Here is a 27047-nt window from a genome sequence, read left to right on the forward strand (position 1 = left end):
CACGTGTTTGGATTTTTTTTTTCAATCTACATATGAAAATGCCGATCTTGGCCTTATAAGCTGCTCCTATTGCTTCGCACGTGGGGGCCATATTGCTCCGTTCGTCCTTTTTAGGAAATTGGTAGGCAGCAGATTCTTCGCCGGGGTTGTTACGGAAGTCCCCCAATCCAAGTTGAAAAGAAAGGCTGCCCAGCAGCCAGGCAACATCGAGACCAAGCATGCAGTACGTAAAGTCTAGAAGCTTGGACAAAAAAGTCGTTTAATACGGCAGCCACACGGGAGATGATTAAGCCCGATCCCCAACACGAATGCGAGCAGTTTCACATACAGTAGAACGAGGCGCGACATGACAGAATCCAGTACCGGATCTCCACAATCTACCCCACTGAACATCTGCAGGGACCCCGGTATGGAAAAGCATTGATCAAGACCCTCGGTCTGATACTCGATCCCATAGGCCATGAAACATGCATGGCCCGAGTCCCACTTGCCCCAGTTTCCCATTCTAACATCTCTTTACCTAAAACGTGATATGGTCTTCGCTAGTGTGATGCATGGTGTCTGGAGTTTCACAAATGGCAACTGGCAAGGGGATGCATCCAATGCGCCCTGTGGATCAATGTGACAACATGTCGATCTTTACCCTTTTTGGCGCTAATACTGTGCCTTTAATTATAGTATCCATACCCCTGATCGGGTAGGGCTCTGCGAGGTGGTTGTTATAAAACAGTGTTGGATTCCGGGCAGTATATAACAAATATTTCGAGGGATATCTATTAGAATATGTACGCTATGCATTATATCACTGCCACTTCTCTCCTATCTCTCGGCCTTGCCTCAGCCTACGACATCCCCGATAACTTGAAGCAAGTCTACGACAACCACAAGGTCCTAACCCCAGTATACCAACCACAAGACCTCTAACTAACAATCACCAGTCGGGTAGCTGCAACAACAAACTAGCAGGTGGCTTCACAGACGGAATCAACGGCGCAGCAACCTTTGCCTACTGCGGCGACATCAACGGCGCAATCTACCTCCATAGCTCAGGAAACGGCGGCCAATATGACAACATGGACGTAGATTGCGACGGCCTAAACAACAAGGGCGGAGACTGCGGCTCCGACCAGACAGGCCAAGGCGAGACTGCGTTCAAGGATCAATTGAGCCAGTTTGGCATTGAGGATCTCGATGCCAACCTGCACCCCTATGTCGTGTTTGGTAACACCGATTTCGATCCGCAGCAGTATGGGATGGAGCCGCTGAGTGTTATGGCTGTTGTTTGTAACAATCAAGTGGTGAGATCTGATTCCCCTTTTGGATATGGTGGCTGGGATTTTGTAGAGTGTACTGACATTGGGCTCCTTAGTTGTATGGTATTTGGGGTGATACCAATGGTGCGGACTCGACTGGTGAAGCCTCGATTTCTTTGGCCCAGATGTGTTACCCTGATGACGGGCTCAATGGTGATAATGGGCATGGTGATGATGATGTTTTGTATATTGGGTTCACTGGTCAAGGTGCTGTTTCTGGTAGCAGTGCCAACTGGAAGGCTTCGGATCGGAATGCCTTTGAGGATAGCATCAAGGATCTTGGGGACAAGCTGGTCGCCGGTCTCTAGACATGGATTTGAGTTGGGTTGTTATCATCGAGATCTTCACCATTGGTAGTTTCTTCAGCATTGATAGTTCTTCGCGCATGACGCAGTGCCTTATATATGAAGTGGGTCGTGTTTACGTTCAATGGTTGTTTATTTTGTTCTTTGCAGTGAATTTGTTCCCCTGACGTGCAAACAGGGCAAACAACATACCATGTGCACTATCTCTTTTCAGACCTCTCCTTTGTCACCCCTTTATTAGCAGTTCTCTGATGGGCATTCTCTATAGACGCCTTCTTTAGATAGCCCAATAAAGCATCCTTTTCTCTATCTCTCTTCCTGACCAATCAAGTTACCACTTCCCTTTTCGTATATGAAATGAGGGCAACTGAGCACACATGGTAAGCCGATACCGTGAATCTTGGGTATTCACCACTTCATTTTCTGCTCACTTCCAGCTGCCCAAGTGGCTGCTATCCGATGGGTCAAATTCACGGACATCAGTTATCTTTGACATCAACTCGAACACCTTGACAAATACTGGACTGATATGCCAATCACGGAGAAATTCGACCGTTAAACATCAAAGGAATGGCACTATTGAAAACCAAAAGAGTAGTGCACTATTTGCAGATCTCGGAAACAAATCGGCGATCCACATATTACATCATGGTTCCAACTGAGGCTTTGATCGGTGAGATCTCAGTCCCTTGGAGACCTCACGATCGATCGATCGGGAGATTTGGGCACCCACCCAAAATTACCAGGCTGATCTTTACCCAACTGCCCGGTGTTCCTGGCCAGCTTTCATGATGGAAAATGGGTTATTCGTCCCTGTTTCATGATAACCATGGGAGACTATTGAAAAAAAGTCCTCCTAGCTTGGCCGTTAATCTTAAATGAAGTCCTTCTTAAAGAGCCCCGCGACCGGGAATGATTATTATCCCCCTCGCTTCCGTCGCTTGATCAATCGCAGACAAAAAATGGAATCACCGAGTATCCCAGACAATCGACCTCACAAGGCTGCCCCCATGGCGCCTACGCCAGCAATCGTCGAGCCGAACGACGATATCAACACCAAAACACAGACTCTGTCTGTTCGCTCCGATTCTCCTCCCGGGCAAGCTTACGAGCCGTCAGCCTTTGGCCAGCCGGCGATTGGGAGGCCACCGATGGGATCGCGACAGCCCTCCATGGGCGCGAGAACCAACGGAGAGTCCACGCGCAGGTATTCTATTGACCAGGAATCTATCGCCGATTCGATTGGCAACCAATCCCTCGGTCACCATTCCATAGGAGGCCAACCCGACAGGCAGTGGCAGTACGGCCAGCACCAATTTGACCAGCGATCGCAAAGCAATCTGTCTCTGGACCAGCAGTCAGTGGGAAATCAATCGCTCGGACACCACTCTATAGGCGGCCCACCGAGGGGTTACTATTCGTAAGACAAATTTTACGATCACCGAAATCGTCGCTAACCATGCAGATCACCTACGTCCTCCACCCGCGATGTCCATTCGTCCCTCTCGACCAGATCAATGCGCCGGAACTTCGTAGTGAACGAGCTTCCAGTTTTGCAACAAACAAACCCCAATGAGGGCTCCGAACAATTCCACCCAATCATCGAAGAAAATGAGGAACAATCTTATGACTTGGTTGCTCCGTACGAGGGCGACGCGGCCCCACTGCATTCTCTGGAGCGACAAGCGGACCTGATGTTCTGCTCGGAGCACATGTTGGCAATTCTCAACAACCCGCGGTATCTTGCGCGTTTCCGTGAATTCTTGCACCAGGAGCGTCCTGGGTCACTGTCGACTTTGACTTATTATCTAAATGCTTATAAATCGCTCAAGGCTATTGAGTATGCCAATGCGCTTGTGCGATTGGCTGTCGATGTGCCTACGGCTGGTATTGAAACGGCCGAGAAACCTGTTGGTCCAACTGTAAACACCGCGCTTGAAGCTCGCGTGCAAGCTGCATTGGATGCTTTGACTGCGGAGGAGCTTCCTGCTTTCATTACGTCCACTTGTATCAGCATTACTAGCAAGGTCGTTGAAGAGCGCGTGCGCGGAACCCTTCCGGATAAGTTCCAGGGAACCGCAGATGCGCTGGCTGAGGTGTTCTGTTTGACAGATCCATCGCGGCCAGACAATCCTATTATTTTTGCTTCTCAAGGTATGTTTGTTTTCAACATTCTACTGGTGACGGTGTGCTAAGTTGGCCCAGAATTCCATCGCACTACTCAATACGGCATGGACTACGTCCTCGGAAGAAATTGTCGATTCTTGCAAGGTCCAAAAACAAACCCGAACAGCGTGCGGCGTATCCGAGAGGGTATCAAGGGTGAGCGACACCACTCTGAGCTCTTCCTTAATTAGTGAGTCCATCTTTGTATCACAGATCGTACACCAAGCTAATTAATGACCAGCCGCCGCGATGGATCACCATTCATGAACCTTCTCCAATGTGCACCTCTCTGCGACAGCCGTGGAAAGGTTCGCTACTTCATCGGTGCCCAGGTCGATGTCTCAGGACTAGCGATGGAAGGCGCCCAGATGGAATCCTTGCAAAACATACAAGTCCAAAAGGAAAATCCCTCGGTCAACGGCTCAACGATCCACAAGGAGTCAAAGAGCGAGTTCCAAGAACTAGGCGAGCTTTTCAGTCCCCGCGAGCTGCAAAACGTGCGCGAACACGGAGGCAACCTATTCCAACCAATCATCAATGAAGACCCAAATCACCGACTCTTCCTGCAAGATTCAGATACCGAGACCGAGGGCGGCGACCAACCCCCATCCCAGTCTAATCCTACACCAGCTCCTGCTCCTAATCTTTCCCTAACTGGTGTCTACAAACACGTATGTCGAACACCGACTTCTCTGACACCCACAAAACTGACGAATAAAATAGTACCTCCTCGTCCGGCCCTACCCATCTCTCCGGATCTTGTTCACCTCCCCCTCCCTCCAAATCCCAGGAATGCTCCAATCCTCCTTCCTAAACCGTATTGGTGACTCAGGCGCCAAACGAGATAACATCCAGAACGCCATGATGGCCGGCCGGAGTGTCACGGCCCGCATCAAGTGGGTGACCAAGTTTAATGACCAAGGACGCAATCGCTGGATTCATTGTACGCCGTTGATGGCGAATAATGGACAGATTGGTGTTTGGATGGTTGTTGTTATTGATGATGAGGAGGAGCACTCTGTTAGGTGGACTGGCAACTGGCCTTCTAATTATTAAGTTATAGACAGGACTTAAGTGGATGGATGGGGTGAAAACTACTTGTATATATATTGTTTCTCATGGATTTACTTGGAATATTTTTTGAGGTATATTTTCATGTCAGTAAAGCTGTTTAAGGGTCTTTTAGGGATTTATACAGTGTTGGATTAAGCCATAGCTTGTTTCTTTCGGGTTGATTTCGCTTGGTATTTCCAACCTCAAATAAACAAATCATTTAGGCAATAATCAATCACTTTGCCACCACCGTTTCAAGCTGGAGTGGATATTCTCAGTCACGCGATCCAGATCTCCCAAATAAAGTTAAACTTCAACCCCGGACCCCAGATGCTGATGTCATGACCCAAACAATCTCATGCTCCATAAAATGACCTCGAGCCTACACATACAACACTCGGTCTTCACACATGGAAGCAAAAATCTCAATATAGCCCATAATGAACATAAGGCAGTCCATCACGCGCCTCATCCCACAAATCCATACCAGCCTCGAATCCCACATCCTCAGACCGGGTATATCAAACACCCTAAAGCAGCACCACGCCCCCTTCACGCAAATCAGGCGACTTGGTCTATTGGAACATCATTCACATAAATTGCTCAAGGATGTACGGATCTTACCCGTCTTGCTGTGCAATACTTACCTTGGGTAGTTCCAACTCCCAGTACCGAACGGGTTCGTTGTTACGAGCGCGGCGGAAGCTAAGAATGTTGTTATCGATATCAGTGAGCATATTGCCCCCAAAGCTTAATAAGCCCTACCGAAACCAGCCCTGATTGAAACTAGATGCACCATCGGTGATGAAAGCCCAAATCTTAGCCGGCGGCCGCGGAAAAGGAACATACGACAGCGATGGCAAAGGCGGCGTGCGGATCGTCAAGACGTGAGTTCAAAATCCACCATATTGTGATAGGTTCAAAACTAAGCAAAGCCCGCAGACCATGCGAAGCCTTCGAAAACGCAACAAAAATGCTCGGCCACAACCTAACCACAAACCAAACCCCACCACCCGGCCTCCCCGTCTCGAAACTATACATCTACAAAGCCGTAACCATATCACACGAGTACTACCTAGCAATGACCTTCGACCGCCAACACTCTTCCCCGGTCCTGTTAATCTCAAACGAGGGCGGAATAAACATCGAATCGAACATCGATAATCTACACCGGTTATGGTTCAACCTTGAAACCGGTATAACGGATGAAATCGATGCGTATATACAAGCCGAGCTTGGATTCTCGGACTCGGAAATGGGGAGGGTGAGGTATATATTAGAGCAAATGGTTAAATTGTTCAAGGAGAAGGACGCAACGTTGTTAGAATTAAATCCGCTTGTGCGAACCGAGGAAGGGGAATTTGTTTGCTTGGATGCGAAGTTTGATTTTGATAGTTCGGCCCGGTACCGACAACAGGATATTTTTGGGTTGGAGGAGCGGTCGCCTCAGGAGCAGGAGGAGTTTGAGGCGGCTCAGTTGGGGCTTTCTTATGTACGGCTTGATGGAGATATTGGGAATATTGTTAATGGGGCTGGACTTGCTATGGCGACTAATGATTTGATTGGGCTCTTTGGGGGGAGGTGTGCTAACTTTTTGGATGTTGGGGGTGGGGCTACGAAGGAGACTTTGGCTATGGCTTTTCGGATCTTGGGGAGGGACGAGAGGGTGAGAGGGGTTTTGATTAATATCTATGGTGGTGAGTCTATGCTTTCTTGAGGTAAAAGGTGCAGATGGCTGATATGGCCGTAGGCATTGTGCGATGTGATATGATCGCCGAGTCGATTATTGCCGCTGCGAAGGAGATTGGGGGCTTCAAGATTCCTGTTGTTGTCCGGCTACAGGGTACGAACAGTGACAAGGGACTGAAATTGGTGAATATTTGTTCCAGGTTGCAGCGTGTGGCTTTGGCTGACGTGATACATAGATCGAGGACTCAGGATTGGATAATTTATTTGTAGAAGCGGATTTCGAAGAAGCGGCGCGAATCATTGTTGAGCTGACACCAAAACGCGATTGAAAATTTTCTGATTATTGAGACTTTGTGCAGCAGGACAGATTCCATAAATTCGAACGCTATGTCTAACTTGGCATAGCACTCTCCAATGTCTTCCTTTGCCTGTACTTTTATACGAGAAATCTCACAATTTCGCTCGGCTAATCTCGAGCCCCAGAAATAGTCAGAAATAGAAGATTTAACATAGCTAGTATAGCTCTGTCGATGCGACTTTGTCGGTTATATCGCTCTTACACGTTATCACGGGTAGACCCGAGCCAATAGGGTCATTCTTGCGGCAAGTCACCAATAGTAGTATCCTAGAAGCCCAGGCAGGACATAAAAAAATGACAAAGAAATTGAAAATGTGTCAAAATTACTATAAAATGACCGAATAACAAGTCATTCATCCCATCAACCACGAAATATACCACCACCCAGCCCAACCCAAACTCCCAAGCACTGCCCAACTAACCAACCCCTTCGCAACCAAAATCCCCTTAATAATCTGGAATGTCTTCCTCTCATTAACCCTGGGAAAAGCACCGGCAGGAACCCCAACACCCAAGAATCCACAAAGAGGCCCCCACCCATCCTCAGCCCGAAACTCCAAAACCTCCCTGCCCTTCCCCTTAACATCATCCCTCACAGACTCATTATACAAATCATAAAACCTAGCAGTAAATATATCCCCCTCCCCAAACCTCTCCCGAACCCACTCTACAATCCTCATATTAAGAGCATACCACAACCGATCCGTCTTCCAAAGGAATCCCACAGCAAGGAAAGTCCGCGAAAAGAAGAACCCAAGACTTGTATAACAACTCTCCGCCCAGGTCTGTGCGTCTGGACGTGTCGTCAGGATGACCTTTGCGTCTGGGTACATGTCCATGAGATCGGGTAGGAAAAATATGGCGGGCATGTCGCAGACGGCTTCGTAGCCGGCGGTTAGCCCGTGTAGCAATTTTTGCCGTTTTGCTTTGTCTTTTTCGTGCGTTGCTGATATTAAGAGTTGTTGCCTGTCTGCGTGTGGGATAATTTGTGCCATGTGTAGGCAGGGGTTGTAGCCTAGGGTCTCTAGGGCGGCTTGCAGGGATGATGTTGCTGTTCGTGGGAGGCCAGCGCCTATTACTCTAAGGGTTGTTTTGGGGGCTGGGGTTGGGGCTGTTCTGGGGTCTGTTATGAAGCGGACCATTTTGGAGGCGGGCTGGGTGTGTGTCCAAAGGGTTCTTTGGTGTGTGATTTGGGGATGGGTTGGACCTTTCTTTGTACTTCATCGTCTAGATTCATTTTGTCTGACGTCTGACGTCAGCAGTGGGAGCTTGGCTTAGGCGTCCAGCTTTCTCACTGCGGACGGGCAGAGATTCTGGGCATGTAAAGTGATTATGCAAATCTGCTATAAGGGATATCAAGACTACTATACAAGCGCATATAAATGCTATAGGTGGGACGTGCGAGGGCAGCAAGTAGGATGGCTGGATGGGATTGATCCCGATTAGCTTGAGATTTGACCGAACCCCCATTGTAGCATAATCGCAATTATCCAACTCATCCCTTTCTTCGAGTTCACTTTCAACTCAAGCACCTTCAATGTTCGTATCCAATGACCAAATGCGCAAGTCAGGCTCTATAAACCGAAGTCCGGAGCCTCGGCCGAAGCTCGAGACCCAGTCCCGATCAATGACGTCACTCTCACCACCTTGAATTTCCCAAGCTACAACTTCCTCCCAATTCAACAATTGCACCACAGCAACAATCTTAACCACCCTAATTCCTTCGCATTATTATCTAAACTACGTCAAAATGACCGACGCTCTCGCAATCCTCCGCCAAAACCGCTCCGACGAACTAGCCAGACTAGCCGACGATCACATCCAACACGACCTCCAACCAAATGACCGCGATAAGCTCAAAGCAGCTGCTGCCTCAGTTTCGCTATGGACAACGGTTGGATCGGCTGTTGGTGTTAGTCTGGGATTGCTAGCTGCTATTCGTCTGCGAAGTACGCGCAAGGCGTTTTTCTCCGCTATTCGTGCGCAAGAGAGGCCCACTAAGGTTGTTTTTGAGGATGGGCGGACTGGTAGGTTTATCTCATGCTGTTTTGAGAGTTTGTTGGCTGATGTTTATGGTGTCGCAGAATCAATTCCCGATCTTACGCCGTTGTTGAAACCTACTACTTTGGGTGACTTTGCTACTTATTTCTTTGCTTCAGCTGGTGGGTTGCTTTTGGGTGGTGAGCTTGGTTAGTATCTCAATGCGTGTCAACTGGAGATGAAGGCATGCTAATGCTTGCTTTGGTGTAGGCTTTGCTGGTGGTGCTGCTAGTGGAGGCCGGACTATCTCGTCTGATCCCGAGAGCAAGAAGAGGATTGAGACTGCGTTCCGGAGGTTCCGATCAGATGTTCTACGGAAGCAGGCTGATGCACTGGATAAGGCTGGCGAGGGCTCTGAGTTGCTTTGAGGGGTGTGCATGTACATTGATTAGACGCATTACTTGGTGAATCCCCATAAAGCTATACGTTTGGGGAAGCTGTATGATATGGTCCCGTTGATTTCATTCATATGTCAGAGTATTGTGTGTACAGATTAGACCTCGAGGGCCTTTAAGAACGCAGGACATTCGTGGCCTTGAGATACCTTTGAGATAGGGGTGAGATATGCCTCTTGCACACTCTCCTGGATCTTGCGGACGTAGAACTGGGCAATCTTGAGCCACATGGCCTTCTCGCCCGCGCTAGCTTCAGATCCCTGCCAAACCCAAAGTCTGCAGCCAGTATCATAGAGAAAGACATCCTTTCCGTCAAGGTCGGACCGGTTGACACGCTGTCCGTCCTTAACAAGATCGAAAGACAAGTCACCGGAGGCATCGCTAAGTCTGAACAGCTTGCGTGATTGAGAACCAGCACCAGTCTCGCTGGCCTTCTTCCCGAAACGACCGGGTCTCGGTGCCTCCAAGGTAGACGAAGCTTGTTCCTTTCCACCGAGTAAATCGACCACGAGTCTCGACCTCGACTCCAACTGCGAGAGGACCTCAACATCAACATGTTTCGCAAGAGTCATATCGTTAACAACCTGCGCGGCCTTGCCCTTCTCCATGGGACTACATTTCTTTCCCTGCCAAACCCAGATCTTGTTGCCTTTGTCCAAAACAAAGACGTCATTCTCATCGAGGCTCTGCCAAGTCGGCTCGACCTCATGCACGATGAGCGAGTCGATGCGACCAGCACCGGGATGCTTGAAGATCCGCAAAAGCGTCAGGATATCCGGCTTCTCCTCAGGCTCGACATGTGTAAAGCCAGAGCGGACACCGCCAGACCGGATAGAAATGTTACGGAACAACGCCAAGAACTCATCGGAGGGTGACTGCTGCACCTCACGATGCTGAGTCGCAGCACCGTAAAGGAACTCGTCCAGCTCAACGGTCTTGTAAGCGGCGGTGCCGGCTTCATCTTGGGTGGTCTTGCTGCCGAGCCAGAAAAAGACGTCATGGCCTAGTTTGTTGTCGCCGACTTTGTACGAGTGCAGCACGATGAAGCTGTCTCCATCGTAGAATTGGCCGTACTTTTCCTTCGGCCAGGGGATGACTTCGAAGTTTTCGATGCGCCAGATGTAGAGCCCGGCTTCTTGGCCGATCTTGCCGTTGTTCCAGGCTGGCTCGGTGACGGCGGAGTTGTACTTGACGCGGTGGTCCAGGTCAGACCCGATCAGCTCAACATTACTGTCTTTGACGTCGTACTCCTTGGAGTGAACTAGTCCTTCGTGTGGAGGCATGATTGTGTGATGTGTGCTATTGACGTTGACCTAGGGATGTTGATAAATGGACCATGTGGCGGTGGGTGGCTTAGCGGGGCATTGGCCAATGACGTCGTCAACATTGTAGTTCTTTTTTTAGGACATCACCACAGTATACAAATGGAAAATAGAAACCCATACAGGAACCGAGGTATGTGTATTATAGTTTAGTTCGTATGTTATTAGACTTGTTAGCTGCTGACTCTATGGCTGGTGACTTTCTGAGCTTGTGTCTGGAGATGGTCCTACCAAGCCATGGCCCGACTCTCAACTTTCTAACAATGCATCCATCTGCTATCAGCTGCCACACTCCCCAACATGAAAGTCCCTAGCCAGACACCCCCTAGGACTGACATGAAATAGCCAACGTTCATCGTCATCACCGCAAGCATTCTGTCACACGGTCAGTCATCAACCAGAAAGATGACAGGGAAGCTCTACTCACAGAAGATAAGCCACACCAGCAAGAATAACCTCATACGTCGCCCGACCAGCAGCAGGGTTCACACGCCACGATGCCCATCGACTCCCAATTTCCTGTGCACTCATCCGTACCCCAGATGGAGTCCGAGGTGACTTGCCAGCTTCGACATGTGAGTGACCATGAAGCGCATGATCATGAATGCTATCCGTCCACAAACGACCCTCGAAGATCGGCTTGCAGGCCAACAGAACGCGCATGATAACTGCTAGCGCGATGATGAAGATACATGTCCCGGCGTACTGGCCTTTCGTTTCTGGCGTCCACTCGGTGGAGAAGAGAGGTGTTTTGAACGAGACGAAGAAGGTCATTACCATGTCAGCCATTGACATGGACATATCAGACATGGATGATGAGGTTGATGCTGCCATAGACATGCCCGTCGTTGTGCCCATTGACATTGCCGTTGTTGTCGCCATGGACATTGTCGTTGACATGTCTGACATGTCCATTTTGAGCACTACACTGGTGCACACGCGACAAAGAAAGATTATATTATAGGGAAGAAACAGCAAAACGACTATTTTGACCCGTGTGAATTAAGAGGGGAGTACATGGACTAAAAAGGTGATCGGGACCAAGCGAAAAGAACCTTGGGAGTCAGCCCACGGACCGCGACGCCCGAGTTCCCACGCGGCCAACGTGGGCCACGCGGGTCAAAGAAATCATAGAATAAGGGAAAAATTCCGCAAAGTTGAGGGAATTGATGTATATCAGTGGGGCCGCTAATGCGCTTATATCAAAACCTTCTCATACTCCCTCACTCGTTTCGGCGAATCACAATTGCCCTATTCAGATTCATGGCTCGGACCTTTCCGAAGACCCTCATCATTTTATACACTGCGCGGGCAATTTGAGCATGTTCTCATCCAATCATTCAGATCTCGTTTGATTGTTTCGGTCTTACCTAGGGCTGGTTACCCGCAGATGATCCGGCGGGAACGGTATTAGTAACACGAACAATATCCGGCGAGAAAGATTTCATCTTTTTGGATATAATCCAGTCACAGACGGTTGTTGATCTTCAGCGCATGTGGTAGTAAATTTCAGCAACACCGCAACGATGAAGATGGAATCGAGCACTGGCATGGTCCCATGGCTGGACCAACCTGTCATGCTACACTCGAGTCGCGATGCGGGTGAATGCACAATGACCCCTGAGCAATGTGCATTCAAGACTGGCTATTGGGTGTTTTGGTATGAAGCCGATCATCGATACGCCTTGCCGACGGTTGCGTTCTTCCTGGTTGCGATTATCCTTTTTACAATCTCTCACATTGCTTCAAAAGCCGCACCACAAAGCCTAAGGAACACTTCAATTTGGTCGCGTCTAGTGGCAGCATGTCGCTTCCTATCTTATAAGAGCTGGAGGTTCGGTGGCTGGAACACACATTCTCTCGGCGTTTGCTTGCTTGGGGGCGCTGGCGCTGTTTTCTTCTTTGGTGAGTGATCTGTTTTATCGAAGGGAGCTTTTCATTAACCAAAGCCACATCAAAAGCTATGACTCTTGGCCCTCGTCCTTACTACTGGCCTAACACAAAGGAAATCAGCTTTGGAAACTCTCCTCCCATCGCTACCCGTGCCGGGTTCTTGGCTCTTGCCTGCATGCCATTCCTAATGTAAGGCTCATACTATCGACCTGGAGATTGGAAAGCTAACCAAGCCACAGTGTACTAGGTGCCAAGGCGAACCCCATTACAGCATTAACCGGAATATCCCACGAAAAATTGAACGTATGGCACAACTGGGTCGCATGGGCAATGTTCGTCCTAGCATTAATCCACACCTTCCCATTCATTGTCTTTCACGCCTGGAAAGGTGACCTCGTTGCATCTTGGAGCGAGGGTGGAGTCTGGGTGACAGGTGTGGTGGCACTTATAGCACAAGCGTGGTTGACCTTCATGTCTATCCCCTGGATCCGGTATGTCATCTATCGCTAGAGACCTAACAAGTGCTGACAAGTACGTCTATCAGAAACCGGTACTACGAGTTCTTCAAAGCAACACACTACTTCATGGCCCTCGTCTTTGTGATTTTCTTCTTCTTCCACTGCGACTTCCGCATGTCATCCTGGGACTATTTCATCGCCACGGCAGTGATCTACAGTCTCTGCTGGCTATACTCCCAATGCAAGACATACATTGAGCATGGTTTCAGACACAAGGCCAGTCTCTTACCCGAAACTGAGGATACGCTTCGCGTTACTATCGATACGAAGATGCACTGGGCACCTGGTCAACACATCTTCCTTCGATTCTTGACCTGTGGTGTTCACGCCTTCACAGCTCATCCATTTACAATCTGCTCAGTACCGCAGAAGAACAAGAACAACGAACTAGTTTTCTATGTTAAGCGACGCGGAGGACTAACCGGCCGACTGATGAGCATGGCGCAGAAGAATCCGGGCGTCCAAGTTTCTGTCTTGCTGGATGGTCCGTACGGAGGTATCCCCGAGGACCAGCTTGCGCTTTCTGACAAGAGTCTCATTATTGGTGGTGGCGCTGGTGCTGGCTTTACACTTTCCATGGTGGAGGACTTTGTTCGATATTCTTCCCCTCAAAGAAAATCTGAAATGACGGTGGTAGTTGCTACCAGGGACCCCGGAATGCGCGCATGGTTTATCCAAGCATTGGAAGATATGGCGCTGCGAACTTCCCAAGAAGGCATTATCCCGGGTCTTTCTGTTCATATCCATGAAACACATGCCGAACATCCGGTTATGGAGACGAAAGCTGAGACCGAAACGGTCCTTCCAGATCTGAAATCAGAATATGTGAAGACCAGCAATGGGGCTGTCAAGGAGACATTCAACCTCGAAATGTTTGGTGTCAAATTCTTCTCCGGTCGTCCAGACCTGCCAGCCTTGACCCGGGATTTGGCCGGTCAAGATGGTGTCTCTGTTGGTGTTGTAGTGTGTGGGCCTTCGTCTATGACCCACGATGTGGGTGAGGCTGTTTCTTCTGCTCAGTATAGAATTCTGGCCAAGCAGAGTAATTGTGCGCGGGAAGTTTGGCTCCACACTGAGAACTTTTCGTGAGTCTTTTATTATCCTTTGATTTCCTTGGACCTTGCTAACATTCCCCTGTTAGATATTAAACCGCACTTGGTTAGTGACTGCTGATAGTTAAATTCGGAATTTTCAAAATTAATGTTCGATGTAATATAATTTGCCCAGAAGAAAAAGTAAACATCACTTTGAAGGACTCATCATACAGTGTCTAACATAGCCACCACCACCGCTCGCCCAGTGTCTGATGGTTATTTCAGGTTCGTTTATACTCCGGCAGTTGTGACTGCTGTCTATTCAAGAATTATCCAAAATAATTAACTCCAGGTGGTGGTAATCCTGTACAACCCCAAAACAGTAAAAGGAGTGACCTGTAGTCCTTGGCAGTAAACATGCTCATACCTGCTCACAACGCCAATATTGGCGCCCAGTCACTTGTTGCCTGACACATGCGTTTGCCTTTTGGTTCACACGAGCTTGTGAACTTATTAACACCACAGCTGCTGTTTTGCTTTTCTCCCACATCTCGGTCTCTTTCACCCCCCATCATGGATATGTCCATGGGCACCACCACCTCTGCTGCGGCGGCTGCAACCTCTTCCGCTTCAAGCATGGGAGATATGGACATGGGTATGGGCATGGGCGGCGCTCACGCATGCAAGATCTCGGTAAACAACCCTCCACCCTCAACTTTCACTCCCCACGCCGCTCTAACCCTCTGTTTACTAGATGCTATGGAACTGGAACACAGTCGACACATGCTTCATCGCCCGGTCATGGCATATAACCTCCCGAGGAATGTTCGCCGGCTCCTGCATCGGCGTTATCCTTCTCGTTATCTGTCTGGAGTTCCTTCGTCGACTGGGAAAGGAGTACGATCGATTTCTGTTGCGACAGGATAAATCGAAAGTTGCGGCATCTGAGACCAGTCAGGATTCTCCCGCGAAGATTCCGTCGTTTGGGTTTCGACCTACGGTTTTTCAGCAGATGGTTAGGGCTCTGTTGCATATGTGCCAGTTTGCGGTTGCTTACTTTGTTATGCTGTGAGTTTCTTTTTATTGATGTCTGCTCGGATTTGGAGTACGATCTCTAACGTTTTCTTTAGGCTCGCGATGTATTACAACGGATACTTCATTATTTGTATCTTTATTGGTGCATACATCGGCTCGTTCATTTTTACGTGGGAGACTATTAGTTCTGGGTGAGTTTGCTTTCTTGCGTTTGGGAGTATAGTTAATTGATTAACTAACATTGCTATGTCACACAAAAGGGATGGAAAGCAGACAAGTGTTGCAAACGAATCAACTGTTTGCTGTGGCTGATGTTCTAGTAGCTTGATGGGTGACATCGCCTGTAATATTCCATTCGATGATGCGGTCGCAGAAGCTCGATTATCTACAAAGTGATAGTAACGCAAACAGGATCATCACAACTACTTGTTGCGGATAGATCAAAAACAAAAGCATATTGCCTCTCCGTCGTTCATATCGTATAAAAAAAGCTCCTAGAATAAGATACAAATATAGTACTCCCATTATTCATGTCCAGTGTGATTCTTGTATCCTGTTGACTGATTGTTGGCATTTCAGATTCTCCGTCTTCAATTTCTATGACAGCTCTGTCATTTGTACCCAAAGGAGCTCAGCTCGTGTACAAATGGATTGGAGGTCGTATCCATTTCCTGTGGTCCTTTGTAAGAACTCTGTTGATAAGGAGGACTTTGCTGGCAAGGAAGACTCTGTCTCATGGTAGGATCATCCTTTCGTGGTAATCGGTGCGCTTTCTTGTGGAGATATAAAAACCATCCAATGAGACCCGCAATTATGGCAATCGCGGCAATGGAGCCGACCACAGCTCCTGCAATCCAGCCTTGGCTCTGACCAGATTGTGCCCCTGTCACAATCTGAGAATCAGCGGCTTGGGAAGCTGTGGTGGTTGCTGCGGCTGTAGGTGCCTCCGTGGTTGGAGAATCATTGGAAGATGTTGTAGATGCCGCGGTGGTGGAAGGGGCGCTTGTGGGGGAAGATGTGGAGAGTGTGGAAGACCCTGGAGATATGACCAGTCAGCTAATTTCATGCTTGGCTCTCTTGGTTGGGCAAATACTTGAGCTGGTGGTTGATACTGCTAATTCACGGTAAACAGTGAAGGCAAGCCAATACTCTGCGCAGAAGATATTGCTGGCTGATGGGGATGCGTATGGTGCAGATTGGAAGATGGTCATGGTTCGGCATACATTGCTGGAAGAAACCAGTCAGCTTGATCTTTCGTTGAGTGATACAATCTCCCTTGGAATAACGTACCACGAAGATGTTTTACCATCATCATATGTGACACTATTACCTCCACAGTCCGTGGCATAACCACAAGCACCCTTTGAACAACCACGTGCATAATTCCCAGAGGTAGTCCATATTTCAGGGTCTGTTAATGCCTGGGCTAGAGAATATAAAGTTAGTCCAGTTCAAAACTGCAGGTAGATCGATCGTTGGTATGTTCGTACTAGTTGACGGTCCCATATACCATCCAATAAAATGTGGGTCACTCTGTATCGATGTGTTTACAGCATTACTCTGCCCCATAGCACCATAGGACCAAAAAATGCTGCTCAATAGCATAACACGCACTGAAAACGGGCCGAATGGAGAGTAAATCATCGTTTGTGGAAGATCGTCTCTGAATCCGGGAAATGGAATGTCGCGTGGAGCAAAGGAAAAGGCTGGCCATCATAATTTATTCGGATTGATGCCCAGGATACAACGCACTAAGTTAGCCGCCGAACAGGAGCCTCAAAAACACGCGAACTCCTAGATGCTATTTCGGCTCTATAAACCGGCACTGCAATGCAATGTCTATGAGGCTGTAGCGGCAGACCAATCAGGGGACTATAAGAACCGCCGCTAAGGCCCGGCAAATCAAACAGCTTCGTTCGACCACTCAGCAACACTACATCGCAGAGCCTAATGCACTTGACCCTCCTGGGCCACTTTCCGATACGCTTGGACCAGTGGATCAGAGACAGACGGTGATCCCGATGGATTTAACCGCAGACCCTAGGCGCTAAAGTCATGATACTCAGCTTCATTTCGCCTCTCTCTTATTTCCTGCTGTTTTCATCGTTCCCATCCTCTGTTTCTATCATCTTTACACGTTCATTTCTTCACTTTCGCGTTTGATTTTGCTGTTGTCTCCTTCACCTCGTCACATCTGCCCTGAGGGGCCCCCACACCATGTTATCAATCACCAACTTGAACAACTCGCGCTTGCGCCTGGCAATCCCCATTGTCGTGATTTTCACGCTCGTCTTTCTCTTTTACGCGGACTGGAAGCCCATCAACAAAGCCATCCTCACCTCCAACTCCTCCTCAGGGGCGATTGCGACCGGCAACACGGGTTCAGCTCCCACTCCACCGCCCGAAATCCCTGCGGATCATCCGTCACCCAGCAAAACCAAATTTCGCTATTCCAACACAAACACTTCAATTTCTAATATTCCCGATAAAGTTTGGCATTCCGCAAAGACGGATAGCATATCGGAGAATCAACGCCAATGGGTCAACAGCTGGTCAAGCTCGACCCCGGAATGCCGCCAAGAATTGCTTACCGATCGCTCCGGTGAGGCGTTTGTTCGCGCATACTACCAAGAGACACGGCCAGATATTGTTGAAGTCATTGAAACGCTCTCAATCCCAATTTTACGGGCGGATCTGCTTCGTTATTTGATTGTTCTCGCTGAGGGTGGGTACTGGAGTGATTTGGATGTCACATTGGACAAACCACTTTCTGACTGGGTGCCCTCGGAGTACAAAGGTCGGAATATCGACATGATTGTCGGTCTGGAATTTGATTTTGCATACCGCGGCCCGGAAGCTGAGGTTGCATCGCAATTCTGCAACTGGGTGTTTGCTGCGCAGCCGTCATCTCGCAATTTGCTTGTTGTTGTTAATGCTGTTATCAACAAATTGAAGGAGATCGCCACGGCAAATCATGTGTCAATTGCCGGTATCACCTTGGAAATGTTCAAAGATGTTGTGAACGTGACTGGACCTAAGATCATGACGATCGCGCTCCTGGAAAGCCTCGGACAACTGCTAAACAGGACCGTCGATGACCGCGATTTCTCGGGTATCAAACATCCAAAGCTGGTCGGTGATGTCTTGATCATGCCAGGTGTCTCATTTGCTGCTGCTCAGAATGGGTTCCCTACAGACCAAGGTGATGCCCTTGTGACACACCATTACGAGGGCTCGTGGAAGCAAGCAGATGCCGAAGCGAAGGAAAGAAAAAAAGCAAAAAGAGCAAGAGGAACAACAGGCACAGAACCACCAAGGATGAAACGAAGCACTGTAATAATAATCTGCTGTACAAATTGAACAAAATATGACCATGAACACCTCTCATCAGACCCATTGTAGAAGACCTGTACTTGAACAATGAATATGTATAGCTTGTACGACTTCGGGAAATTGTTGTATCACTTTCAGGGATCGATTGAAGAAGTAAATCCTGAGTCATACGTGTCACCGGCATGAAAGCAGGGGTAGACGCCACCGGCGGCTTGATTAGAATAGCAAGACGGCAAGCGCTAGAGATGGGGAATGCCAGGAAGGTAATTCAGCTTGTGAAAAGGAATAATGTCAATTGCCAAGCTCAAGTTTTAGCAGGCTCCAGCAACGAATAACCCAGAAAGCCTTGTCACTTTGTAACTTACATGTTGACTCTCCATATAGTTAGCTTACAATAGGAGTCATGAGTTTATCTACCCCTAACTGTGATTCTGCTGTATAATACGTGACAAATTATTGTAATTCCCTGTAGTGCTTTGGAATGCTTCACATATCTCTATGAAGCTAGGACTTGTGGAGCTAGTTCATGAGGCAGATTTGCTAGACGCCTATGAACTGATATTTGAGTCGTGGATGCCAGTATATTCCCATTAGTACCCAGGGGTAATATTCAGGCGACCGTTTTTGCGGTTGCTGAGCAGGCGGCCGATATCATTAAGCAGGATCTAGAATAGACGGCTGAGACGAGTTGATTGGAATCAAGTCATTGGGAGAATTAGTCCTGATAATGATGCATATTCGTGAGAAAATACATATAATCGCATTGGTATCTATCTGATTACAAGTCGAATGATATCACAATGGGGAAAAGACAAGGGTGAAATGTCAAAAATGTGCCCATGCATTAACGCAGTACAAGGCTACAGCCAAGTCAAGTTAAGGCCCCGAAGTATAATCGGTGTAAGCTCTAGCAGCTCTCTGTCTCTCTCTCATGTGAAATTATACAGGCTGATGCATCATCTTACATCGGTTAGAATAAATAGGTTTCTCGGTTTAATCCACATTGTCAGCTAAGACAGAGTTTTGCTGCCGTTATATCCTTGACCGTATATCTGAGATTAACTTATACCAGACCGATAAATTATGGTATATCTGCTGCTCAAAATCGCTACCTTGGATACGGTTTCAAGGCTTGAATCACGATATTAGTCATTCTAATGTCACGTGCCGTGGTAAGTTAAGTTTTGTATTGCAATTACTAAGGCTTACCACGGACCCCCGCGAGGGTAGCTTTGCAACACTCCCTTCTCTATATTCTGGATTTCTTAAAAACAACACTCATAGTCAATTGACATTTGCTAAGAAATTTGAATGTAACAGGGGCATTATCCTTTGGGTAGTGCTCTATTTCCAAATGTCTACCTCAAAGCAACGAAGATCTTATCGTGTTGGACCTTCATCAAAGCGAAGGTGTTGGACCTGTCGCGGTAAGACAATACACGTTGCTTCTAATGGCAATATATGCCACTTGAATTAACGAGACCCTGACGTATGGTAGAGCGAAAGATATCTTGCGATATGGGCCGTCCGGGGTGCCGGAACTGCGCAGCGTCGTCCCGTATCTGCCAGGGCTATGGCCTACGGTTGAGTTGGCCAGCGAATGGTTCCAGCAGATCCATTCATAGCTCAGCCGAGGAATATCCACCAGAATGGCCTAATAATTGCAACCCTACGCATTTTATTAATACGTTTATGACGGATATTGATATACATTATCTGCAGTATCCAGGAAATATAGGTCAGTAACTGGGACTGCTTTAAGATTGAGCTGACTAGGAATCTTCTGGTGCTGACTTCATTGGCTGTTGGTTTCTTAAGCAATACTGCCACCTCCCAGCATGTGGATTCCGCCACTGTCGAACTTAACAAATGCCCAGCCAGCAATAGGCGATGGAGACCATTTGTTGTCATTCTGTACGGAAGGAAAAGCAAACAATGATGACCCAGCTAATTTCTTCAATCTAGTTATGATCAAGGTAGTCACCTCTTTTGCGCCAATCGGGTCGGATGGATATAAGCTTTGGAAATTATTATTTCAGCTTTCATTCTCCGATGATTCGCCCGCTTCAATGGCCGTGCTACGAGCAATATTGGCCTTGGCTTCATTATATCGTCATGGGCATGGGAAGGAGACTCTTCGACTAAAAGTGGCAGCTCTGAGCTCTTTAGCCACATCCATGAAGGAGCTTACTACCGGGACAAGAGAAATTTATCAACATGTCGCCGTGGACATGCTGCTCTGCGCATTTGAGGTATTTCTTTTTTGCCTACAATTATCAAACCCTACTAAAAAGAAAAGATCTTTGTGCCATCAGAGACCTCCTTCCAATGGCCATTATACCTGTCAGGCGCTAAGATCATGCTCCACGAAATATGCGATGAAGGACACCCCAAGCTGATAGAATTCGACGTTCTTATACTTTGGGTGCACTATCACGATATTCTCGGAAAGTTTACTTCCAGACATTGGAAAGTGAACTCCTCCGAAAATGCGTCAATCTTCAAGGTCCCCGGCATGGCTTCGAACCTAGCTTCTGTGGAACGTGATCAAGTAAGGCAGCAACTTCTCCCGTTGGATTTAACTAATAATGTTGAAAGGTCCTTAGCATCTTTGGATGCTCAATGGAGATGATAAATCTTATCGCTAGAATGTCGGAGATCCAATTGGATAGTAAGACGTCATTAAAACACCATGACGCCGATCGAGGTGCCCTTCATTCTATTGAGCGCGAAATGACCATAATACAGCAAGACACAACAGACATCTCTGAGACCAATAATCCAGAAGAGGCTGAGCGCGGAAGAAAGATGGCTACGCTCTATCAGCTGGCAGGGTTGATCTATTTCGAGCGCGTTATGAAGAGATATTCTGACGGCAAACGACTGGAAAGGTGGGCCACTGAAGGTTTCAATCTCCTCCGGGACTTGATAATATGCGAGCGACCCTTTCCACTATTTTTCATAGCATGTGAAGCCTATACTGATATCCAGCGGGAGCTCATTCTCTCTGTATTGGAAAAAACACAAAGAAACGCCAGTCAGCGGAAGCTGTACGTTATACGGTCAATGATTGAGTCTATGTGGGTGCAGCGTGACTTGATCTCAGACTCGAATGGAGAGGGGAATACTTATTCTGATACGTTGAATACCATCATGTCTTCCATCGAGCTGCTTCCCACACTAGCCTAGTCGCTTCAGGCCGAAATTTAATTGCAAAAAAGAATTCTCACGAAAAAATAAGATACGACAGATTTCTTTTGAGCATGAACTTTATTGAAAGTAAATTTGGTCTTGGCTTCCAGCTTTCAAATGGCCGCCATCGGCTCATTTGGCTGACTGATAATTGGGCTGAGACGCACCCACCATCTCCGTCTGCATTCCATACCCATTTTTCGTACTTTCAACCATCATCTTCTGTACTTCCAGAGTAATGGTCGCGTCCTGAAGGCAGTACAAATATGCACTTGGAACCTGTTTCCAAGCCGCATAGGTGCAAGGACTGTGGAAGCTCTGATAGCTATGAGGTCTAAGAGCAGCAACTGCACCTTCACCCTTGGTAGGACTGCAGTCATTGTAGAAGAATTTGTCTGGGTTGGAAGGACTGACCTCTAGTCAATCGTCTGCCCCCATAAACCAAGGGAGGTCATTGCCACCAAAGGCACTGATAGTATACCAACACAGTATAATGCAGGCGGCTATATTGGCAGTTACTTGGTATGATTGACTAGATATTATTGTATTTTCTGACTTGTTAAGCTTTATCTTGCTCTTCTGATGGCCACAAAGAGAAATTGAACTGACTTGTTTTCAGAGTTTGAAATGCAGAGAGTCAAGAATGAAGATGGGTCCGAGAGGGAAGGGTTAAGCTGGATTCAGAGAACCTGATTCGATTATACCATAACGGATAAACAATCAAGTGGGTATTACTGTGAGACTTTCAGATCTTACCCTTGCTTATGTTCAGCCACAATCTCTTATTTATCCACTGCTAAGCGAAGCTCGCAAACAGTTGCTATGCTTCGACTTCAATGGCACAGAAATATCTTACTTGGTAACCCACAACGTATCAATGCACGCTAGAAGCTTGTTTTACTTAGTTGGCTTCCGCGGCAGAAAATATCTGACAAAGACCACCCCTTCATGACCAACAACCCTGTGCTGGTATTCTGACAGTAGTGATTTGAATAACTCAGTGAAGGATATAGAGATTCGAAAATCGTCTTGGTGAGAGAGCAATTGCATTTAAAAACTTGAGCACTGTTTAATTCAATACAAAACACAAAGGTTCACTCATGTTTTGAAATCAATCAATATCTTCAGCTTCATGCAGCTTACCTAAAGCCATTGCTTGGTTCCGAGATGCGAGATGAACGCACCGCCATCTCCATTCTCAATCGAGGCCTTATTCATGACAGAAAGTACAGCAGTTATTGACTCCTCAGGTGTCAAGGGTCGCTGGAAGTGCGGTGCATACTCAGCGAACTTTTGCACAAGTACAGCCACTTTGTCCTCATTGCCTGGTGGTGCTCCTTTTATGATATTGTGGTTAGTATGGGCACTAGTGGCAATCAATTCATTCTTTTTGTTGGACATACCAATGTTTCGCTCGGTTGCCACATATCCAGGGCTGATCGCGAGGAAAAGAACTCCCTCCTTCTTGTACAGAGCATTGTACTTAGCAACAGCAACATTGACAGCGGCCTTGCTAATAGCATATGGGGCGGCAAATTCGATTTCGGTCTCATTGATCAGGTCGATGTCGGCCATACCGGTAGAAATAGTAATGACCTTTTTGCCCTTGCCCTTGAGAATTAGAGGCATAAAGGCATGGATAGTCTTAATAACAGCCATTAAGTTAATATCCAGTGATTCTAGGAGGTCTTTTTCCAAAATCTCAAAATCATCATCACTGTCCATTGTCAGTATTCTGCTATCATTGATTGAAAGGGCAATGCACACAAATCACCCAAGCCCTTGAATTCACTGATGCTAGAAATAATGGCGGCATTATTGACTAAATAGTCCAAGCTTCCGCCTGTGATATCTTTGACAATTTCTGCGGCTGCCTGAATGGTATAAGTATGATATGTTTATTCATTGGATGAGTCCACACACCTTAAGGGATGCCAGATCTGTATACTGAGCCTCGACCATGTGGACATTTTGAAGTCCTTCTGCTTTAGCCTTTGCATCAGCGGCAGCCTTGTTTCGGACGAGGCCAATGACCGTATTCTCTGGATCCTGAGCAAGGTGCCGAACGAATTGGAACTGTTCATATTAGTATGCAACCACTCAAACAGATTAATATGAAGTCACTAACTCCCAGGTTACGACTGGCACCAGTGATAAGGTAGGAAGACATGATCGACCCTGTATGTAAATCGAAGAAGAAGATGATTGAGAGAGAACAGAATTGATAATATAGAATGGCAGGAGACCACTCTCTATATATACTGTTAGCCTATACTGTGTTCTCGAACATTCAGTCGCGATGCTGATTAAAGGCCATCTACAAAAAAGAAAAGTGGTGAGCTCATTTGCTTACGAACAGCTGGCGGAGGCTTAGTTGAGGCCTGTTGATTGGGTGGGTCATGAGGAGAGTCAGGTATTTGCGAGCCAATGGGAAAAACGTCGGCCTTGGCATACCTCACGGGACTATACTACTTGTATTAATACCATTAGGCTTATGCAGTGATGGCCTTAGTTCAGTGATCTATACTAATTACTCACCATAAAAGTTGCTCGTGGAAGCGATCGTAGCTCCAATCAACATTCTTCCGCGTTAAGAAAATGGTCTGGCTTTGCGTACCCTAACACAACTAACAATACTTCGTCGTTTTCTTCTCACTAGGTATAAAATTAGCTGATCCACTCAATTTTGTTCTTGTTACACTCACACCCAATTGCTTTATCTCAATATAAATAATCATATAGGCAAGTATTCTCCATCTTCAGCATCTTCCCTTGCCGGCTCGAAACGCACAATGATCATGAGCATCGCGTCGGATACATATAGAAAAGCCTCATGACACGGCAAATAACCTGTCATTTCCTGGGTATACTCGACCGCACGATAGATTGATCGGATCATGATAATGAGGCTAGCCACATAGATCGTAACGAGATATTTTTGCCAGGTTCGGGTAGTAGAAGCAAACTTGGGAGATGGGTGATGTTTCCGGGAAAATGAGCGGGAAAAGCCATGAAGACGCCAAAGAAAGGATTTGAACAAAAAGGCCAACCGCAATCATTCGCTCGCCGAGGGCTATCTTCCTCTGTTTGATGAAGAACAACTATCATGTAAGGCCGAATAAGCTTCTGAATTTAAGCATCGTATGGCTGACGTATGTATTCAATTCGCGGCACCAAATCCCTAGTTTTGTTGACCAACAGGGGTAGTAAAGCGTACGACAGATAAAAAGTGTTCCTGAATATCCTTTCCTCAGGGAACAGCCAAATTTCTTGCAGGAATGGTGTACGCGGACGATATCCGAGGGCAGATGGTACATGGGGAGGGGATTGTAGGTCATGGTTTTCGAGTATATTTTGTACAGATTTCGCGTTCAATAGGATTAGCAATATCACGCCCACTTCTGTCACCACATTCTTTCCAATTTGGTGCCACCTTCACTAGCGAGTCCTCACTCTAGAGCCTCTATTTGCACGCATTACGACATAGGCAATGCAGCTAAGTGCGTAACTGATACGAGCAGACTGGTAGCTCGAATCAATCCTTCTATCAACAACAGAATGGTGAACTTCGAATGTACTGCACATAAACAACACGATAACTTAAAAGATGCAAACGCAATGGACATCAGACATAATAGCAGAAAGAAACAAGAAACTAGCAAATTCGGTTGGGCTTTGGCTTGGCACTAGCACGTGTTTGGCAGAGACTCAAGACTTACCCTTCCTCATCTCTTCTCCCCTCAACCACCAAGTCAAATTTCACACAATCGCGAATAAAACGATCAGTTCAATATGAACGACCTCCGAAATAGCCTTTGCACTTACCCAGACTGGGGATATGTTATCTATCGCACTACCTACTCTGCTGAATCAGATACTCTATTCCCAGACGCTATCAGATTCATTGAGGCCTGTATTAAGCGAGCATTCTTCCAAGAAAACAAAGAAGATCCTACAAATGAGCCTAACAAAATTTGGGCCAAACACCGGTCGACTATCGCGCAAGATCCCGCGCAATTTAACGGGGCGTCTCTCGAGGCAATTCGCGCTCATTTTGAGGCCTGGGTGAACGATCAAGGCTTGCGTGACGATTGGACCAAATGGCGAATGTGTATGATTATCGATGAAGAATCTCTGCAAACGCTAAAAGGTACATCAGTCGAGGCCCTTGAAAATGAAAGGTCAGAGAATTCCGATGATGAGCTACGATATGTAAAGGTTCTTGAAGCATTCCCGCAAACGGATCAGTATGACAAATTTCCGGGTTGGATGAGATGTTGGACATATGCGCTCTGGGATCTCTGGGCGATGATGGGAGATGGTGATGAGATAAGGCAGTTGTTTGACTGTATTGATAATTTTCCGTTTGAGGAGGTGTACTGCGGATGATTCAGTGATGTTTTAGTTGGCATATGGAGTGCATCAGAGATATGTGGTTCCAAGGTTGTGGAAAATATCGTTTGACAGGGAGTCAAACAAGAAAGAAATACTTTTTGATTCTCTGAGCCATTTTCGGCGTCGGTGTAGTCGCTAGTGGAAACGAGGGGAGCAAGTGTGCAAGTCGAGCGTCAATATCAGGACTGGAGCATGACTAAAAGTGCTTGGCGGGTGTAGAATAGAGGTGTTATAGGGCAGTGGGTGGTTAAGGGGCGGCTAGACGTCCAAAGTTACGCGTGGAAAGGCAGCCGTTTCTGGCCTCAAAAGCGGCCCTTTTCGGCGTTAATCCCACGGGTCCTTATATTCTAGTTATAATGATTATTTCAGAGCAAAAGAGGAAATCTGATAACTAACGTAGGATTTTTAAGCTATTTGAATATTCTACTGAGTGAAAAGCAAATACAAAAGCAAATCGATATTAATAATAGTTTAATGGTTTTTTTTACTAGAAATGAACATTGTCAGAGACCGTTCCGGGCTATCGTAGCACTTCAAAGTGCATACGCATATTTTGGCCTCACTTCAACTTCGACTGTAACAGACTCCTATCTCATATTAGTACATGTTGAATACGGCTATCCCGTTCTGAACCAATATGTTCGATCGTGTGTCTAGATTCGCCTTGTTGAATCGGCGCCCCCTGAGACCCCTTCTAACCGAGAATTAAACATCCTGCTTCTAAATAAGTGGGCTAGTTTATCAAATTCCTTATGCTGACGAGGCCGTTCATACAGATTCGTGTAATAGTGTTGATATCAGCGGCAATCAAGTTTAAGAGCCGGTTCATGTGGGCGATGTCGACCATGGAACCACAGAGGTATTCCGTAATAGCAGGTCGATTCTATCCCTCTTCTCTAGCGAAAGTTGAGGATTTTTGGTTCGGAGCTCGTTTCACTTGCAGAGACTATCCGCGTGTATGATTAGACATCGCCAAAGCCCACGCCAACCCGAGCCGAACCCAACC

General features: G+C 47.1%; 13 protein-coding genes across 13 annotated transcripts; 8 read left to right on the plus strand and 5 right to left on the minus strand.

Moving 5' to 3' along the window:
* Nucleotides 1-783: 783 nt before the first annotated feature.
* N7508_005737 (glycoside hydrolase family 75 protein) lies at nt 784-1621 on the plus strand (the record flags this gene model as incomplete). Its single annotated transcript, XM_058463803.1, has 3 exons — nt 784-900; nt 939-1298; nt 1370-1621. 3 exons carry the CDS (start codon nt 784-786, stop codon nt 1619-1621), a joined length of 729 nt encoding a protein of 242 aa, XP_058320281.1.
* Nucleotides 1622-2580: 959 nt separating this feature from the next.
* On the plus strand, nt 2581-4840 carry N7508_005738 (PAS-associated C-terminal; the record flags this gene model as incomplete). Its single annotated transcript, XM_058463804.1, has 5 exons — nt 2581-3038; nt 3084-3772; nt 3824-3974; nt 4026-4455; nt 4508-4840. The coding sequence occupies 5 exons, from the start codon at nt 2581-2583 to the stop codon at nt 4838-4840; spliced, it is 2061 nt and encodes a 686-aa protein (XP_058320282.1).
* Nucleotides 4841-5277: 437 nt separating this feature from the next.
* On the plus strand, nt 5278-6855 carry N7508_005739 (succinate--CoA ligase subunit beta; the record flags this gene model as incomplete). The annotated part of the gene is made up of 6 exons (XM_058463805.1): nt 5278-5448; nt 5494-5566; nt 5628-5724; nt 5780-6534; nt 6588-6709; nt 6763-6855. The coding sequence occupies 6 exons, from the start codon at nt 5278-5280 to the stop codon at nt 6853-6855; spliced, it is 1311 nt and encodes a 436-aa protein (XP_058320283.1).
* Nucleotides 6856-7237: 382 nt separating this feature from the next.
* Nucleotides 7238-8026, minus strand: N7508_005740 (sulfotransferase family protein; the record flags this gene model as incomplete). The annotated part of the gene is made up of 1 exon (XM_058463806.1): nt 7238-8026. One exon carries the CDS (start codon nt 8024-8026, stop codon nt 7238-7240), a length of 789 nt encoding a protein of 262 aa, XP_058320284.1.
* A 608-nt stretch (nt 8027-8634) lies between these two features.
* On the plus strand, nt 8635-9292 carry N7508_005741 (uncharacterized protein; the record flags this gene model as incomplete). Its single annotated transcript, XM_058463807.1, has 3 exons — nt 8635-8911; nt 8969-9073; nt 9135-9292. 3 exons carry the CDS (start codon nt 8635-8637, stop codon nt 9290-9292), a joined length of 540 nt encoding a protein of 179 aa, XP_058320285.1.
* A 125-nt stretch (nt 9293-9417) lies between these two features.
* Nucleotides 9418-10602, minus strand: N7508_005742 (gelsolin family protein; the record flags this gene model as incomplete). The annotated part of the gene is made up of 1 exon (XM_058463808.1): nt 9418-10602. One exon carries the CDS (start codon nt 10600-10602, stop codon nt 9418-9420), a length of 1185 nt encoding a protein of 394 aa, XP_058320286.1.
* A 296-nt stretch (nt 10603-10898) lies between these two features.
* Nucleotides 10899-11556, minus strand: N7508_005743 (copper transporter family protein; the record flags this gene model as incomplete). The annotated part of the gene is made up of 2 exons (XM_058463809.1): nt 10899-11016; nt 11069-11556. The coding sequence occupies 2 exons, from the start codon at nt 11554-11556 to the stop codon at nt 10899-10901; spliced, it is 606 nt and encodes a 201-aa protein (XP_058320287.1).
* A 611-nt stretch (nt 11557-12167) lies between these two features.
* N7508_005744 (uncharacterized protein) lies at nt 12168-14141 on the plus strand (the record flags this gene model as incomplete). The annotated part of the gene is made up of 4 exons (XM_058463810.1): nt 12168-12546; nt 12603-12723; nt 12774-13025; nt 13079-14141. 4 exons carry the CDS (start codon nt 12168-12170, stop codon nt 14139-14141), a joined length of 1815 nt encoding a protein of 604 aa, XP_058320288.1.
* A 518-nt stretch (nt 14142-14659) lies between these two features.
* N7508_005745 (copper transporter family protein) lies at nt 14660-15517 on the plus strand (the record flags this gene model as incomplete). The annotated part of the gene is made up of 4 exons (XM_058463811.1): nt 14660-14779; nt 14841-15154; nt 15217-15312; nt 15445-15517. The coding sequence occupies 4 exons, from the start codon at nt 14660-14662 to the stop codon at nt 15515-15517; spliced, it is 603 nt and encodes a 200-aa protein (XP_058320289.1).
* A 215-nt stretch (nt 15518-15732) lies between these two features.
* Nucleotides 15733-16332, minus strand: N7508_005746 (uncharacterized protein; the record flags this gene model as incomplete). The annotated part of the gene is made up of 2 exons (XM_058463812.1): nt 15733-16157; nt 16215-16332. The coding sequence occupies 2 exons, from the start codon at nt 16330-16332 to the stop codon at nt 15733-15735; spliced, it is 543 nt and encodes a 180-aa protein (XP_058320290.1).
* Nucleotides 16333-17338: 1006 nt separating this feature from the next.
* On the plus strand, nt 17339-18481 carry N7508_005747 (uncharacterized protein; the record flags this gene model as incomplete). The annotated part of the gene is made up of 1 exon (XM_058463813.1): nt 17339-18481. One exon carries the CDS (start codon nt 17339-17341, stop codon nt 18479-18481), a length of 1143 nt encoding a protein of 380 aa, XP_058320291.1.
* Nucleotides 18482-22789: 4308 nt separating this feature from the next.
* N7508_005748 (Short-chain dehydrogenase/reductase SDR) lies at nt 22790-23816 on the minus strand (the record flags this gene model as incomplete). The annotated part of the gene is made up of 5 exons (XM_058463814.1): nt 22790-22983; nt 23050-23363; nt 23414-23520; nt 23570-23722; nt 23775-23816. The coding sequence occupies 5 exons, from the start codon at nt 23814-23816 to the stop codon at nt 22790-22792; spliced, it is 810 nt and encodes a 269-aa protein (XP_058320292.1).
* Nucleotides 23817-25438: 1622 nt separating this feature from the next.
* Nucleotides 25439-26035, plus strand: N7508_005749 (uncharacterized protein; the record flags this gene model as incomplete). The annotated part of the gene is made up of 1 exon (XM_058463815.1): nt 25439-26035. The coding sequence occupies one exon, from the start codon at nt 25439-25441 to the stop codon at nt 26033-26035; it is 597 nt and encodes a 198-aa protein (XP_058320293.1).
* Nucleotides 26036-27047: the final 1012 nt, after the last annotated feature.

This window comes from Penicillium antarcticum, assembly GCF_028974205.1.
Source record: "Penicillium antarcticum strain IBT 31339 chromosome Unknown utg000005l_segment0_segment0, whole genome shotgun sequence".
NCBI lineage: Eukaryota > Fungi > Ascomycota > Eurotiomycetes > Eurotiales > Aspergillaceae > Penicillium > Penicillium antarcticum.